The sequence below is a fragment of the Phaethon aethereus genome (genome assembly GCF_964289735.1).
Source record: "Phaethon aethereus genome assembly, chromosome: 3".
In the NCBI taxonomy this organism is placed as follows: domain Eukaryota; kingdom Metazoa; phylum Chordata; class Aves; order Phaethontiformes; family Phaethontidae; genus Phaethon; species Phaethon aethereus.
In genome coordinates this window covers 2,955,222-2,970,650 of record NC_138576.1, presented here as the reverse complement: position 1 = coordinate 2,970,650, position 15,429 = coordinate 2,955,222, and the positions used below count along the sequence as shown (strand labels likewise).

General features: G+C 43.5%; 2 protein-coding genes across 2 annotated transcripts in view; both read right to left on the bottom strand.

Moving 5' to 3' along the window:
- Positions 1 to 3,205, bottom strand: part of LOC309403734 (serine protease 55-like) — a gene marked incomplete at both ends in the record, with an annotated part of 59,759 nt that extends 56,554 nt beyond the window's left edge. The window contains 4 exons of the mRNA XM_081997981.1: positions 119 to 366; positions 2,224 to 2,413; positions 2,842 to 2,922; positions 3,178 to 3,205. Coding sequence (XP_081854107.1) covers positions 119 to 366; positions 2,224 to 2,413; positions 2,842 to 2,922; positions 3,178 to 3,205 — 547 coding nt within the window. The remainder of the gene's footprint in view (positions 1 to 118; positions 367 to 2,223; positions 2,414 to 2,841; positions 2,923 to 3,177) is intronic.
- Positions 3,206 to 6,039: 2,834 nt separating this feature from the next.
- Positions 6,040 to 15,429, bottom strand: part of MSRA (methionine sulfoxide reductase A) — a gene marked incomplete at both ends in the record, with an annotated part of 305,267 nt that continues 295,877 nt past the window's right edge. Inside the window, one exon of the mRNA XM_081997076.1 lies at positions 6,040 to 6,204. Coding sequence (XP_081853202.1) covers positions 6,040 to 6,204 — 165 coding nt within the window. The remainder of the gene's footprint in view (positions 6,205 to 15,429) is intronic.

Here is a 15,429-nt window from a genome sequence, read left to right as displayed (position 1 = left end):
ACTGGTGGACGTGCAGAGTGGAAGTTAACATGGGTAACTGCTCGTGGGAGAGAACATCTACTTTACATGGATAAAAACCAGCCTCCATTAGCAAAAACATCTCCTGGCAGCATCTCACCTGCACCTGTGGTTCCCCACCCAGAAATCCAGCAGTGTTGCCACATATTGATGTCGTATATGAAGGGCAAGCAGATCGGGATTTTCTCATTGCTGAACTCGATGGGAGAGCTGAGCAGGATCAGAGCGATGTCATTTTGCATGCTCATTCTGTCAAAGTTTTTGTGGAGGATCAAGCTGTTCGGCTTATGTTCTTCCAGCGGGAGGTTGAGGTCAATTCCCCCCACCACAACAGTGAGATCTGGTGGCCTTAAAAACAAAAGAGAAGCAGTGTATACATAAGCAAACATGAAGGTTTTGTGTTATAAAGGTTGGTGCCTCCTGCCCCTCAGCAGGGTAGGGTGGTGCTCAGCAAATTGCAGAGGAAGTTTACCTATAAGTATCACAGAAATCTACCCCCACTTCTAGGCAAAGCTAATTTTCAGGAGAGAGAGGTGCAGAGGCAGAACATGAACCCAACCAAGTTATAAAAAAACCCAAAATGATCAGAGGGATGGAACGCCTCTCCTGTGAAGAAAGACTGAGAGAATTGGGGTTATTCAACCTGTAGAAAGAGGAAGAGCATCTTTGGTCATAGGCTTCCCAAGGTGGTGAAGAGGACTTTAAACTAAAGTTGCCAAGGGAGGGGAACCTCAACCCATCCCACGCCTACCAGTTTGATGCCAATGCCAGCAATAGATGCCCAGAGCCTGGAGAGGATCTCAGGTCAGCAAGAGAGCACCTGAAGAGCAACACAAAAGAATTCCAAAGGAATTCTTCAAGGCCTTTGACACGGTCCCCCACAACATCCTGCTCTCTGAATTGGAGAAATAGGGATTTGATGGGTTGACTGTTGAGTGGATGAGGAATTGGTTGGATGGTCGCATTCAGAGGGTAGTGGTCAATGGCTCAATGTCCAGATGGAGACCAGTGACAAGTGGCCTTACTCAGGGGTCGGTATTGGGACCAGTGTTGTTTAACATCTTTGTTGGGGACACAGACAGTGGGATCGAGTGCACCCTCAGCAAGTTTGCCAACACCGAGCTGAGTGGTGCAGTCAACATGCCTGATGAGATGCCATCCAGAGGGACCTGGACAGGCTCAATGAACAGGCCCATGTGAACGTCATGAAGTTCAACAGGGTCAAGTGCCCCTGGGTCAGGGCAATCCCAAGCACAAACGCAGGCTGGGCAGAGAATGGATTGAGGACAGCCTTGCTGAGAATGACTTAGGGGTGCTGGTTGATTAGAAGCTTGCAAGACCCGGCAATGTGCGCTTGTAGCCCAGAAAAGCAACCATACCCTGGGCTGCATCCAAAGCAGCATGGCCAGCAGGTTGAGGGAGGGGATTCAACCTGCTCTAGTTGAAGATATCCCTGCTTATTGCAGGGGGGTTGGAGTAGATGACCTTTAAAGGTCCCTTCCAACCCAAACTATTCTATAACTCTATAAATAGCACAGCTGCTAGCAAACAGATGGAGTGGGCTGGATCTTTGGGATCACTGTGCCCTGGGCTGGCTGCTCTGGACCGTGCTGCCTCTGGCCAGCTGCTCCAGGTTCTGGTGCCACAGGTCATTTGTCACCAAGCAGTCTCTGCTCTCGCACCTGCCGAATTTTGGAGGGGACTCACAGAGCGCTGGACTCTGCCTCTGGGCATTGTATGGGGTTGATTTATCCAGAAACTGCTGTTTAACATCAGACTATCCATGAGGTGAAGGTGTTTTCTATATGAAAGCAAAGGTAATTTTGGGGTTAGAATAAGCTGGAATGGAATACATCCCTTTTTACAAGGTACTGCAACATGTGTAGATGTATACTAAATGCTTGGGGCCATCAGAACAGCACCATGGGCGTTTATACAAGGCTGCTCAGACCATCCTTCAAAATATTCCCCTTCTGCACCTCCTGATTATGCAGATTTCTACACAGGTCTGTTGTAACACTATCTCTGATCAAAAATGGGCCTGTTTTCACCAAAGGAGACAATTCCTGTTTTCAGGGCTCTCTCTCTGGCTCAGTCACATATATGTTGCACTTGATCCCAGGAACATACATATCTTACACCTACAAGGAGCGATGTTATGAGCCCACTGTGCCCGGGCTGTCCTTGCTTCCCCCGAGTACTCACACGTCTTCTGCAAAGCAATGGGCCGCAGTTAAAATCCACAATGCGCTGATCATGGTGCCCCCACAGATATGTTTCCCGTTGCTCTGGATGCTCACATGCCACGGGAACTCCCCAGCCTTGGCGTATCTCCCCGCTGTGATCTTCTTGCCAGTCTCCAGAAAGGACTCATAAGATGGCCGGAGGCCACACTCTGAGTGCAAAATGAGACACATTGCTCACGTACAGCAGTGTCACTGCCTGTGCTACTCAACTAGAGGGGCAGGACATCAGCTAAAGCACTCGTCTATGATTATCCATGCTACTTGATCTCTACGAAAGCCCCTGGCATGACTGTAGCCTCCCCAAACCTGCACTCTGCCAAGCAATGCCCAAGCAGTTTGGGGGATAGTAGGGCCATAGACCGTTTCCCACAGGCAGGCTGGATAAAATCCTTGTTTAGGGACTGTATTAGTGGAAGAGTTCAGTATCGGGCTGTACTACAAGCCACACGTATATGCCATCGGGTACAAGGAGTAAGCCCAGGCCTGTTTCATTTACCAATACGTGTATATCCTGTAGGGCTGTGAGCAGTTCTGCTCTGCTGGTCATTTCTGAACATAAAATGTTGAGAAGAAAAACCTGCATTGATGCTTCTGATCAGAGAAGTTAAACAAAAGAGGGTAAGGAGCAGCATTTCAATCCCAGTCTTGGACCAGCACCCTTCAACAACATTCAGAGCAGTGATGCTTCTGCAGGCACCTCAGGACATCTTCCTCATTCCATGTTCTCACCAAAGGCAACGTCTCTCTGCCGAGGCAACCAGGATGTGACATCACACAATCCATTTGTTTCTGTTGACATTGCCTTCCTAAGATGATGAGGGAAAGCTCAGTGATTTCCAAGAGGCTTGGGATTTGCTTTAGCTATGATAGGGATAGGGCAGCAGTGAAACTCCTATCTGTATCCTGGACTGACTTGCACAGGGTATTGCAATAGTGGACATCAGGAGTCGGGTGCTGTAGCCCTCTTTGGATCTTGAACCATGTTCTTCTCTCCGAAGGCCTTAGATGCTCGTCCTGCATCAGCTTTCGTCTTTGACTCTGAGAAGTGCTGAAGCCTATCAAACTCTGAATTAATTTTCTCTTCTCTCATTTAGACCTTGTCTGTTTTCAGAAGAAAGAGGCAGCTCTGTGGTAGGGTAGATCTCAAACAGTGCCAAACCAAAAGTACAGTATCAAAGGTATTGAGGCAGCCACTTCCTTCTTCCCTGTGGGGTTTACAAGACCAAATCCAGCTTAAAACACTAATCCATGAGGTTGAATCATTAACATTTTATCTTTACTGATTATATCCCCGATACTCAGTATCTTCAGCAGCAACTGCAAGGGTTTAAGGCCAAAACTCCACCATACAGTTAACTCCATAATTAATTCTGTGGCGGCGTAATATTTTGGTGTGGGCCAATTTCAGCAACAATGGATCCATTTAAACTGACACATTATTTCCATCAGGACAGGATTAGAAAAACCTCAGCCAGGTTCAGACCTGAGCCCCGCTATATTAAGGACAGAATGGTACTTTCTCCAAAGACTTTCCAGATAGTTTCAAAACAGTAACTATAGTGTGGAGTAGGAGGGGAGGGAGGGGAAGGGACAGAAGGAAACCAAGCCACATTTTATGAGCACCCAAATGATTCAGCATATGAAATGTCTTGCCTCGTACGTTGGAGCAAATCAGGAGTTATCCCACTGAAGTCTGAATTATGCAAAGGTTAAAAATGCATAGGATGAAAGTAAGACTTTATTTTCCTCTCTTCTTTTCTTTTCTGTCACCTCATGCCTAGGAAATTAGATGAAAGTGCTGGTTTCCTTGACAGTGAGCACTAGAACAACTCAGTGGCACAACACGTGAAGGACAGGCCATCAGTTACCACAGCAACTGGAAATCCTGAGTGTGATGTGGGCATATTTTGGGGCATCTCCAGAAAGAGCCTAACATGGCAATGCTGCCAGAGGTAGCTCCCCTCAAGTTTGCCCCAGGTATAAATCTGCTAAAAGGACAGGTTTCCTCTGGCTTTTGAGACTGGAATGAACTAAGCATCAGCTGAGGAGCAAGGGAAGATGGGGAGATAATTTATCTGGCATGGGCTTACTGCCTGTCTTTGGATAAAGCAGGCAGGACTTCAGCAGTGGATTAACAAGATCGAAGACTGGTGCACATTTTCAGTCACTCTGAGCTTGGACAAGATCTGTCTGCTGGGTTGTTACAGGAGATGTTCAGGGAGCTGTTTTTAGCCTTTCTGAGGCTAAAACCTGAGCTGGTGAGCAGGAAACATCAAACCAAGATATTGAGAGGAGTGCCATGGAGAGCTATCCAAAAGGAAATGCTGTGGATTTATGTCTCTGGGTCCCCACCATATGGCCCTCAAAAATGGCTTTATGTGCTCTGTTGCCCAGAATTGACACATCAAGGCGGGCTCCTACAAGCTTCCCTGAAGAAAGCACATCTGCAGGAGGACACACCAATGACACGCATTCTTCAAACTTCAAGATTAAGACAGCCTCCAAACAGGAAACACATGAGAGGCTCAAGCCCACACCTCCTACTGCTCTGAGAAGTATTGCAAGCAGCAAGATGGATGGGTGGGACAAATCCATCCCCACCTCTCCTACTGAAGCTGTTTGTCCTAGGATACTCCTTAGCACATATATAACCCATAGGATCCCATATCCGTATAGGATAACCCCTGCATCCCCTGTGTCCTTTGGCTGTAGCTTTTAGTCTCCACTCTGAGAACCCCATCAATGAAATGAAAATTTAATTTCCTTATTTCTGGCTGTCGTCCTATTTTAACTGTACACGCATTGGGGCAGAGACTGCCCAACAATATGTTCACACAGCACCTGCCACAATGAGCTCTGATCTTGGTGGGGGATCCACAAGCTATTGAAGTACAAATAATTAATCAAAGGAATAATGATGTTACAGTGTGGCCAGTACGAATTCTACTCCTCTGTACTGTCATGCATGATAATACAGATTTAAAAGCCCTGGTGTTTAATTAGCAGGCTGCAGCCTTTTATAATATTGGATACTTTTTTTAGTTCTACCCAGATATATACTTAGAGCCATGGAACACATCGCAGACATTTTTCTTTTTTTGTAATTTATTGTAATGCAGGAAACAAGATTGATTTCTTTTTGTGTTTATACACTTTTTGGAATTGTCAGAAAGAAACATCACATTACAATTTTTACTTCTTCTTAGTAAAACTGTTTCAGAAAATAGGCAGCATAAGTGATATTACATGTTGCTGTGAAAGTGAAATTGTGAGAGAATTATTGATCTTATAAATTTGCCATTCTCAAAGACATCAAATTACAGAGTTGTGATAGTTAAGATGAGCCCAACCATGTCTTCAGAAGTCAAAGCTCTCATAACACCAGCAAATTCATTAACCCAAGAAAATAAACATGTTTGAAGGCATTAGGTATGTAAAGCAGTTATCAGGCGCGACCACCTCCTAATTCATCCTTTTAACAGAATTTCAAGCCAAACTTTTAGAAGTTTCTTTTCTCTCCAGATTACAAGATTGCAAGGAAACCCAGTGAGCTGCATAGAGCAAGAAGCTGCATTTGCCAACAGGCTCAATATCTGCCTCAACTTTGTCTTTTAACGTTGGTGAATGGGAAACTGCTCAGATTACGGAAAGCCACCCCAACAGGTTCCCAAATCTTTATGCACTGATGCTGCGTGCTTCCTGTAACACTTATCGGGGTTGTTGACCTTTTTTCAAACTCCCTAAAACAAAGTGGAGGCGGTGGAGTAAGCACAGGCTATTTCTTGATCCCAACAGGGCAGGAAAGCCCTGTTCCCCCGAGGCCACAGTATCCGCCGGGATTCTTACTGAGGTACTGCTGATGGTAATCTTCGGCGTAATAAAACTCCGGAGCCTCCCGGATTTCTGTTGTGATGGGACCAAAACCAGCCTCCGTCAATACCTGTCAAGAAACACGATGGAAAGCCATTAGTGGTTTGCTGGCTTCTCTGCTGATGAATGACACTAAATTGTCTCTCAGCAGGAGCCGCAGACATCTCTCAGCGCTTGGACCATGTTTGCAGCACATCCTTGAAAGCCCTTTATCCTTGCTCTCATGTTATTTTGCTAGGAGTCATTGTGGGCACCAAAGTAGGCATTGGTGAGAAGAGGCGGTGCACCCTCCTGTTTTAATGACTCATTTGTTTAATTTGCTATGGCCACACATTCGTTCTCTCCTCTTTATTAACCATGCCAGGCAGGGATGTGGTGCCATCAAGGAAAGTGGAAAACAAATGTGAAAGGCAGCAGAGCACACTGTGATCAAGCCTGGCCAGCTGCCTTGCAGTGTCCAAGAACTTCACCTGGCAGGTTCCTCAGCTCTGAAATGTGCTATCCACCCCAAATGCCCTCATGCCAAAAAGAATTTCTGGGTGAAATATTAGCCCCACTGATGTCATTGAGGAAGAAGAGCATTTGGGTTCTTTTCGCAGACTCACTGCAAACCCATTCTTCAAAAAGAACAGTTCCATCATGACTGGAAAGGTATTTTAAGGCAAATTATGGCTCATTTCTGAAAGATTTGCCAATGCGTGGACCAGAAGCAATAACCACTTTGTGGGAAAAGAAGGATTGTGGGTGGGGATTTTAAATTAGACTTTAATTTCTTTTTGATATCCCCTAACCAAATTTGAAACTCCTGAAAGGTTTCTGACAGAGGGAATTTCTTTTTAACATGAATTGTCATGACATTTTTCCTACTGAATTTTCCTTTTCTAAGGAAACTGGTAAGCACCAACATTTTGGTGTCAGTTCTCATCTCTGTGGGGACATAACCTGTGCTCACCAAAGTCCATGATGACCTAATAAGCACTTTAATTGGTGTCAGACTACTGTTGCAAAGTATACTTGTAAAGTACTAGATGTAGATAGAATTGCATTGCTATCAGCCAGACTTGACAGTAAGATCAACCGTAAGAACAAAGAGTCAGCATTTAAGATTATCAGATAAATACGTGTTCTCTCATCATAAAAATAAATAAACTAACTAAAAGGAAATAATCACACATAATCATAAAAACTGAGCTGCTGAGACCTGTGGTAAGTCAAGTCCAACTCCTTTCATCATGATACAACAAATGATAGCTGCCTTACTCCTACCAAATATTTGTTTAACTGTTTCTGAAAGATCTTCAGCGATGGAGATCCTCCAGTTTCCTCAAGGAGGCCATTCCAATATTTACCATCCTGTTAGAGTTTCTCCTAAAGCCTAGCCCGGTTAAGCCCACTACTTTCACTTAAAGCTATTATTGTGCTTGTACTTGTCATGGATGTGGAAAAGAAATAATTCCCTTCACAATAGTCCTCTTAAAAATAATTCCTCTTTACAATAGTCTTCTACATACTTGGTGGCTGGGCAGAGAGAAAGATGACATGTAATGGAAACAATGCTTCCTCACAGCATTAGTTAACACTTAAATAACAGGTGATTATTTGGGACCAAAACGTCTTCAGGTTTCCTGCAGCAGGGTTTCCTAGATCCTGTCTCAGCACAGCTAAGTACTGACCACAGTCTGACATCAGTTGCTGGGCTTTGTAGAGCATTAGTCTGATTTATTCTAGTAATTCCACTGTCTGAAGGATAAATTTTGCTGTATTCAGTTTTCAATGACAAATGAAGTAATAGGATTGATACAAAATCAGTGACTGATCTGACTGGGGAGTCCCTGGGTTCCCAACCTTATATCTAAATTCTCAGTGCAGGTTGACTAGTTAATACACGGCTGGGTAACAAGCCCAGTTTCACAGGAATCTGGCCTTATTTCCCCATGCAAAATCACCAAACAGTGTTTTTTGTCTTTGGGACAGGCCTTGTCCCAAGGGAATCAGATTGTTTAGCTGTCAGACGTGTGAGTGAAGAAGATAAAAAATGTTAAGGTATGTTGGCCAAGAAGGCCAACAGCGTCCTGGCCTGTATCAGAAACAGTGTGGCCAGCAGGAGCAGGGCAGGGATCGTGCCCCTGTACTGGGCACTGGTGAGGCTGCACCTCGAATCCTGTGTTCAGTTTTGGGCCCCTCACTACAAGAAGGACGTTGAGGTGCTGGAGCGTGTCCAGAGAAGGGCAACGGAGCTGGTGAGGGGTCTGGAGCACAAGTCTTATGAGGAGTGGCTGAGGGAACTGGGGTTGTTTAGTCTGGAGAAGAGGAGGCTGAGGGGAGACCTTATCGCTCTCTACAACTACCTTAAAGGGGGTTGTGGCGACGAGGGTGTTGGTCTTTTCTCCCAAGTAACCAGCGATAGGACGAGAAGAAGTGGCCTCAGGTTGTGCCAGGGGAGGTTTAGATTGGATATTAGGAAAAATTTCTTCACTGAGAGGGTGGTCAAGCATTGGAACAGGCTGTCCAGGGAGGTGGTGGAGTCACCATCTCTGGAAGTGTTCAAAAAATGTGTGGATGTGGCGCTTCAGAACATGGTTTAGTAGACATGGTGGTGCTGGATTAACGGTTGGACTTGATGATCTTGAAAGTCCTTTCCAACCTTAGTGATTCTGTGACTCTGTGATTCTGTATCACAACACATCTGCAACAACTAACACAAAGAGGTGGCAACACAACTGCCTTTAGAAAGCAGTACTTCACTTTCTAACCTTCCTAGCAAAGAAAAGCACTTTTAAAATTGTCTTCACTCCAGAAAGATGGCACAAACTCTGTCATCACGGGCATTAGTCATTTACTTGCTGCTGTAAATGCATGTAAAATTGGCTTCCCCCCCCGCCCTTCACTGAGTCATGAGGATGCTGCTGGAGGGATAGATATTTTTCTGCTGTGCAAAACAGTATTCATTACAGATTTTTACCTGGGACTTTTCCATCATTGGCCTAATTTTGTCAGTTAGAAAATCTATTCTGTTCAATAACATACCACAAGAGGGCATAAACATCATTTATCCCTTTCAGAATTACTAACAGTCTATTAAAACACTGCATGCTGAATAAAGCAGAAGCCCAAGACAACTCATTATATTGCACTTTGGTCATTAGCGAAAGATACCCAGCACGGTTGTCAGAAGCAGCGAGAACCCCAGGCTCCGACACTCTGCCAAACACTACCTTGAATGTTTTGATTTTAAAGGGGAAAATATTTTCCTCGCACTGACTGTGTCGATGCAAAGATAAAAACATCACTGAGAAAGATGATGAAGTTCATGATGTGCTGGCTCTGGCAGGTGTAAATCAGCCCACTCTTGACTGATTTCCTGATGCTGAGGCAGATATAATTTGATGATAAACCTGTTCTAGCAGACTTTTTAGTCCTCGCTGTCTCAAAATTCCTGAGCCATCCACCATGGCCTCCCGTTACCATGCTGCAGCCCAAAGGGGTTTTCTGCATGCAGAAATGGGAACGACCAAATCAGGGAGAGTGTAATTAACCCGTGGGACTTTTTACTCAGTGCAGGGAAGTTTTAAGGTACTATTGGATCTTTTTTCCCCTCAAATTCTCTGCTGTAATTCAAAGAGAATTAATCCATTCATTCACTCAAGGGACTTCTGTGGCTTTTGTCCGAAGAGAGATCACACTAGAAGATCACAATGATCCTTTAACTGATTACAACCCAGCCCAAAAAACCTGGCAGGTTCTACTGGCGTGAGGCCAAATGAAACCAGAACTCAAATCTCACCCAGCTGTAGAGGACAGAGGGGACATGGCCAGCTCGGTTCATCGAGATAAGTGCTGGAGGAACATGCTGGAGCCAGCGCTGGGAACCTCATCACTAGTACTTTTTTAACAACCTGTACTTCCAGCATGTTTGTTTGATGAGTTTCCTAATTTTTTACAGCCTGTGAAAGTTTTTTCCTGATGTTTGCTTTAAACTGCTTGTTTGACCATGTCATTACATCCTCTGCTGCAAAAAATAATTCCTTATTCACTCTCACCATAGAGATCTTGATTTTACACTTTTGCCTTAATCCTGCTCATTCATTTCTTCAGCAAGTTTCACAGGCTTAGACTCCCCACTTCATAATTCAGGTCAGCCTCCTCATCCTTTTCTGCATCTTTTCTGGTTCTATTTTACTGCTGCACTGAGATGGGGTGACTGGAATTGCACTCTATTCAAGATCACCATGGATTTATTCAGTGGTGTACTTACATTTTCTCTTTTATTCTCCATCTCTTTCCCAGCAATTCTTAGCATTCCACTTGCTTTTCTGACCTCTGCTGAGCCCTGAGCAGACGTTTTCAAAGAACCATCTGCAATGACGCCAAGACCTCTTTCGCAGGATAATTTAAACCCTATCATTGTGTCTGCACTTGACTTTTATCGACATGGAATTTCAGCAGCTATTTTATTGCCCAGACTTTTGATATTGTCGGATTCTTCTGCAACTTTTTGTAGTCATGTCTACTTTTGCTTACCTGGAATAACTATACCATCAGCAGATTTTGGCACATCACTATCGTCTGTCTCCCTTTTCCAGCTCTTTTATGAGTATATTGAACTGCACAGGCTCCCAAGACAGGTAATTGGCAATCTCCCTTCGCTGTGAAAACTGCCCAGTCATTTGTATCTTTTATTTCCTATCTATAACCAGTGATTCATTCAGAAGAGGAACTTTCCTCTTATTCCACAGCACCAGGCTCTCTTTTATGCACCCACTCTCTTCAAAAACTACATTATGTGTAAGACATGAGTTTCCTCTGCTAAAGTCACATCAACTCTTCTCTGAAACACTGCATTCTATGTGCATCTACTAACTTCTGATAACTCAATCAATCTGCAGCATAAAACTTCGGACCTAACTTGTCCATAATTCTGCTGGATCATCTTGGAGATACCTTGAGACAGAAGCAGCTCACTTTTCCTTCAGTAGCAGGGCCAATTTAGAACACAGCTTACACATGATGCTAGTGTGCAAGCAATTTCCAATTTAAGTTCCTCTCATACCTGAAGCCACCACCTGGTTGCACTGACCTGCCACTGTTCATTCCCATGATTTGCTCTAAATCTCTTTTGCTGTAGCTTGAATTTGAGACAGGTCCTCAAAACTGTAACCACAATCTGGTGTGGGAAACCCCCAAATTCCTCAGCTGTGAACAGAGACATGAGGAATTATGTATCTTTGTGCTATGGCATTACCTGCATCAAGTCCTTCATGAACAGCTCAAGCTTTGCAGATGCTTTGTCTCCAGAACTGACTCCTAAAATGCTCAGCTATCCTAAGGAAAATATATTAGTGAATTAGTGAACAGGAGCAATTATTTTGGATGCAGATTTGCATGTATATTTGGACTTGTGCAGCACATAATGCCAAGAAGCAACTTTCCTCCTGGTGGCACCAAGGCTGCAGGTGTGTACCAAGGCACTGTCTAGAACTCTTGCACCGCAGATACTGGGCCATTAAATAGCCAGTGCAATACATGTGAACGTTGCATGTGTAAGACCAGCAACTGGCACAAACATCACTGTCGGTAAAGATGGGATTTTGGACACAGTCTTGGAACCACAATGGATTGCAGCAAATCAAACCCTATTTTTTTTTCCATTTGAGCCATACCAGCTAGTTATCCAACTGTCTGCCACTTCATCCAGTGCTACCAGTCCCATCTCCATGGTAATGAGGGCATCCCATGGCATGCAGATGCAGTCAGGAAGATTTTAAGGGATGTCCTAGTCTTCTAGAGAGATGGTATCATCCTACAGATGTTTCCGCTTTTTAACTTGAAGGCCATGCACTGAGTCACTGGGACACCACAAAGTCTGCACGTTAGCGAAATCGGTTTGTTCCACTCGCAGCAATTCAGCTCAGTTACGCTAGGTGATACGAAATGGTGTCCTCAACAGGGGAGATTATATGGTAGACTGCCAAGGAATAAACCAAACCAGTGTAACCAGTGAAGGTTGCTCTTCACTTACTCCCAAGCGATTGCATTTAGCACGCGATACTTCTGCACTTTGATTTGCTACTTACTGCCCTCTGAACTGATGGTAATTGTTGCCTCAGCTTTTTGTAGCCAGATGACTGTATTGAGCCAAAGTATGTGAAAATATTTAATGATTTGACATTACAGCATGGCAACAACACATTCAAGGTGTTTGGCTACTTGTTTATATTCAGATGGAAGTAGCTAATACTTGTAAAGTGCCTTAAGAATTTGGAATGAACTGTGCCAGAAAAACACGATTCCCTTGTAACTCCCAAATACTTGAAGGAACAAACTCGAAGCCACTGACACTATGATATGTTTTGCTGAAAATGCATGGTTCATGCAAGTTTAGAGAATGGGTTATATAAATTTGATGAAAAAAGCTTTAAAATTGGTTTTGTTAAATGAAACCACTTAATATTCTGAGCAGTGGCATTAGTAAAGCAGCAGAGTATTAATTGGTTTCAAGCATTTTGTGGCTTTTAATAAAAATAGCATCATCCTGTGTTTGATTCAATACACACTTTAAAAGCAAGCTTACAGCCTGTACTCAGGCCGCTGCAATATCCAGTTTGTCTCATGTCTCAGCAAGTCACATGAACCTACTGTATTTCTAATGGCCCCTCCAAAATCACCGATGTTGAAAATACTGCAGAGCATCTTGACACCTGTGACAGCTTGTGCTTCTGTATCATCATTCATCCTTGATGTAGAACTGTAAGGCAAGTAATCTCACAATGCTGAGTGCTCCAGCAGGGAGTGCCTATTTAAAATCTCTAGGGCTACCCCTTTATTATATTGGCTGCTCAAAATTTCCTATCATCAGCAGCAATACTGAAATTCAGCTGTTTCCAAAAGCACTAAGAGTTGAAGGAGCTGCACTATTTCAGGAGAAGGCCTGCAGCAATTAGTTGCACAGACTCGATCTTCTGTAGGATAGGAGTATTCGTACATCTTAGATACATGATTACTGTGATATTTTTAACTGGAAAACAAATTAACTGACTTTGCCAAGTTGGTGGATTAGTTACTGGCAGGCCTGGGAGCAGAAATTCGGCGATAGGTGCTGGCTTGGTCCAGAGAAACTAACTTTAGTCCAGGGAAACTAACACAATGAGTAGCATGAGGCCTCAACAATGTGCAATTAAGAAAGAATGTTTTATTTTCTCCTTCATTTGCTAGGTGTCATGTAGATATATCTCTACTTTTCTGCAAGACAGCTTGCTCTGCAGTATCACATCTTAATGACATATCATTTTAAATTGTTTCTTTGTGCTGCCTTCAGTTGACTGGAGCACCTCACTGGTAAACACTCAACTGTTGCTATTAAATATTAATTAAATATTAAAATTCAGTTTGCCATGCTGGGCCCAGTCTTCTCTATGTCACTTACTGATGTTGGCTTTTCCAAACTAATCGATGCCAGTAACATTTACAAAACCCTGGAATGAGCTGAACTCATGTCTAGCTGGTAAAATCTGCATTTGCAACCCATGTGGGTGGCCTCTTTCTGGAAATCATGTGTTTATCCACAGCGAGTGAAACGAGAAGAAGGATCCTGCCATGGAAAATGTGGGAGCAGTGACTGGCAAGTGCTGAAGTCTAACCCCAGCTACCACACTGGGCAACGGCATGGACTGGGACCAGACATCCATATTATCCTGTTTCCAGTTACCTCTCTGCACTGTGGATTCAATGATATTGATAAATTTGATAGGTGCTGTAAGAATTGATTAGCTAATGTTTTGCACAGGGCTTTGGAGTACTACATAATTAGCTAAATGCTTGCACAGGGTTTTGGAGTGCTATATAATTTCTAAGTATTATTAACATCCTTGCAGGGAAGCTATCTAGTCTCAGAACTCAGTTTGCAGTGTGTCTTCTGCAAATTGGGCAAGATTGAAATGGGGAATGATCAAATTATGTTGGTATAAATTCTGCATCCTTCATAGTGTGGACATATGGATCTAAGAGCAGAAATGGTGAAACTCATTCACTTTACAGCTTGCTTTGGTCTTTGCTGTGATAGAAAACAAGCTGCTATGTGACTACATTACAAATCTGAAGACATAAACATCCTATAGGGACTACACATAACCTGGTCTAAAAGGAGAAATGCTGTTACATGGGCCTGCTGGAATTGTTCATACAAGCGTATTCTTCCACTGCAGCACAGGGAAAATATAGATAAGAAGGAAATACAATAGAAACTTAAAAGATGGTGGTGCAAAGTCTAAGCTGAAGAATCTTGGTTCTCATCTATAAAACTGCAAAACTGATTTTGCCAGAGCTTTTACCTATTGACAACCCCCCCACACACAACAGAGCACTTCATCTGAATCGACTAAACTGAACCTAGCTAGAGACACAGCTTCGAGAGCCTTAGGGGAAAGCTGCATGTATATATATAGTCTGTTCCACTGGTTTGAAGATCTGCTTTCTCTGAAATGCTTTTCCCTTAAATACTTAGCTTGAAGGAGGCTGTTTGGTCACTCATTCCTGCCAGAGGGGAAAGAATTGCTGGGCTTGGATATAAATCAGACCTGCCAAGGTGAATCACAGTTGGCCGACAGCCTGGCTATTAACATATCTGAGGCCTCAAGTGGTTATGCTCAGAGGGTCTTAGGAAGGATCAAGAGTGCAGTTAGTCTGGTATTTTCTACTACTCTACATCTGAGTGTACTTCCTTGTTGCCCACAACAATCAGCTATGCCAGCTGAAATGGCAAATTTATAGAGACAGACTTCTTTGTAACTGCTAGCAATGGGAAAAGATGAACATTGAATTTGCCCTAAATTGTATTAAATGGAACTGACAGTGAAATAAAATCTGCAATTCTATTTTTTCCTGTTGGATCCTATGAACATGCATAGACAGGAAGTTGTATCCTGCTCTCTATCATATCAATCTAATTCTGGATTCAAAGCTTTTGCTCCAGATACTGACTGGTATAACAGGATCAACTTGACCCACAGTCTTTACAAGCTTGACCTTCAGAGCAGAGCCTCCTGAACACCCAACCTGCTTTCTCTTGAGGGAGAAAGATGAAAGTGAAGAATGGCACCAGGGGGCATTTAGGAGGTATAAGAAGATAACATTAGCAAAGATAAAAGATACCTTGCTCAACTAGCATCTGGGAACTAATTAGGTGTTGAAGGAGCCATTGAGAGAGATGGAAATTCTGTTTGTCTAGCCAATTTTAACGCAGCCAAACAGCCTTTTACTGTACATCCTGCATGGATAATTTATGATGGCTAAGAAAAGA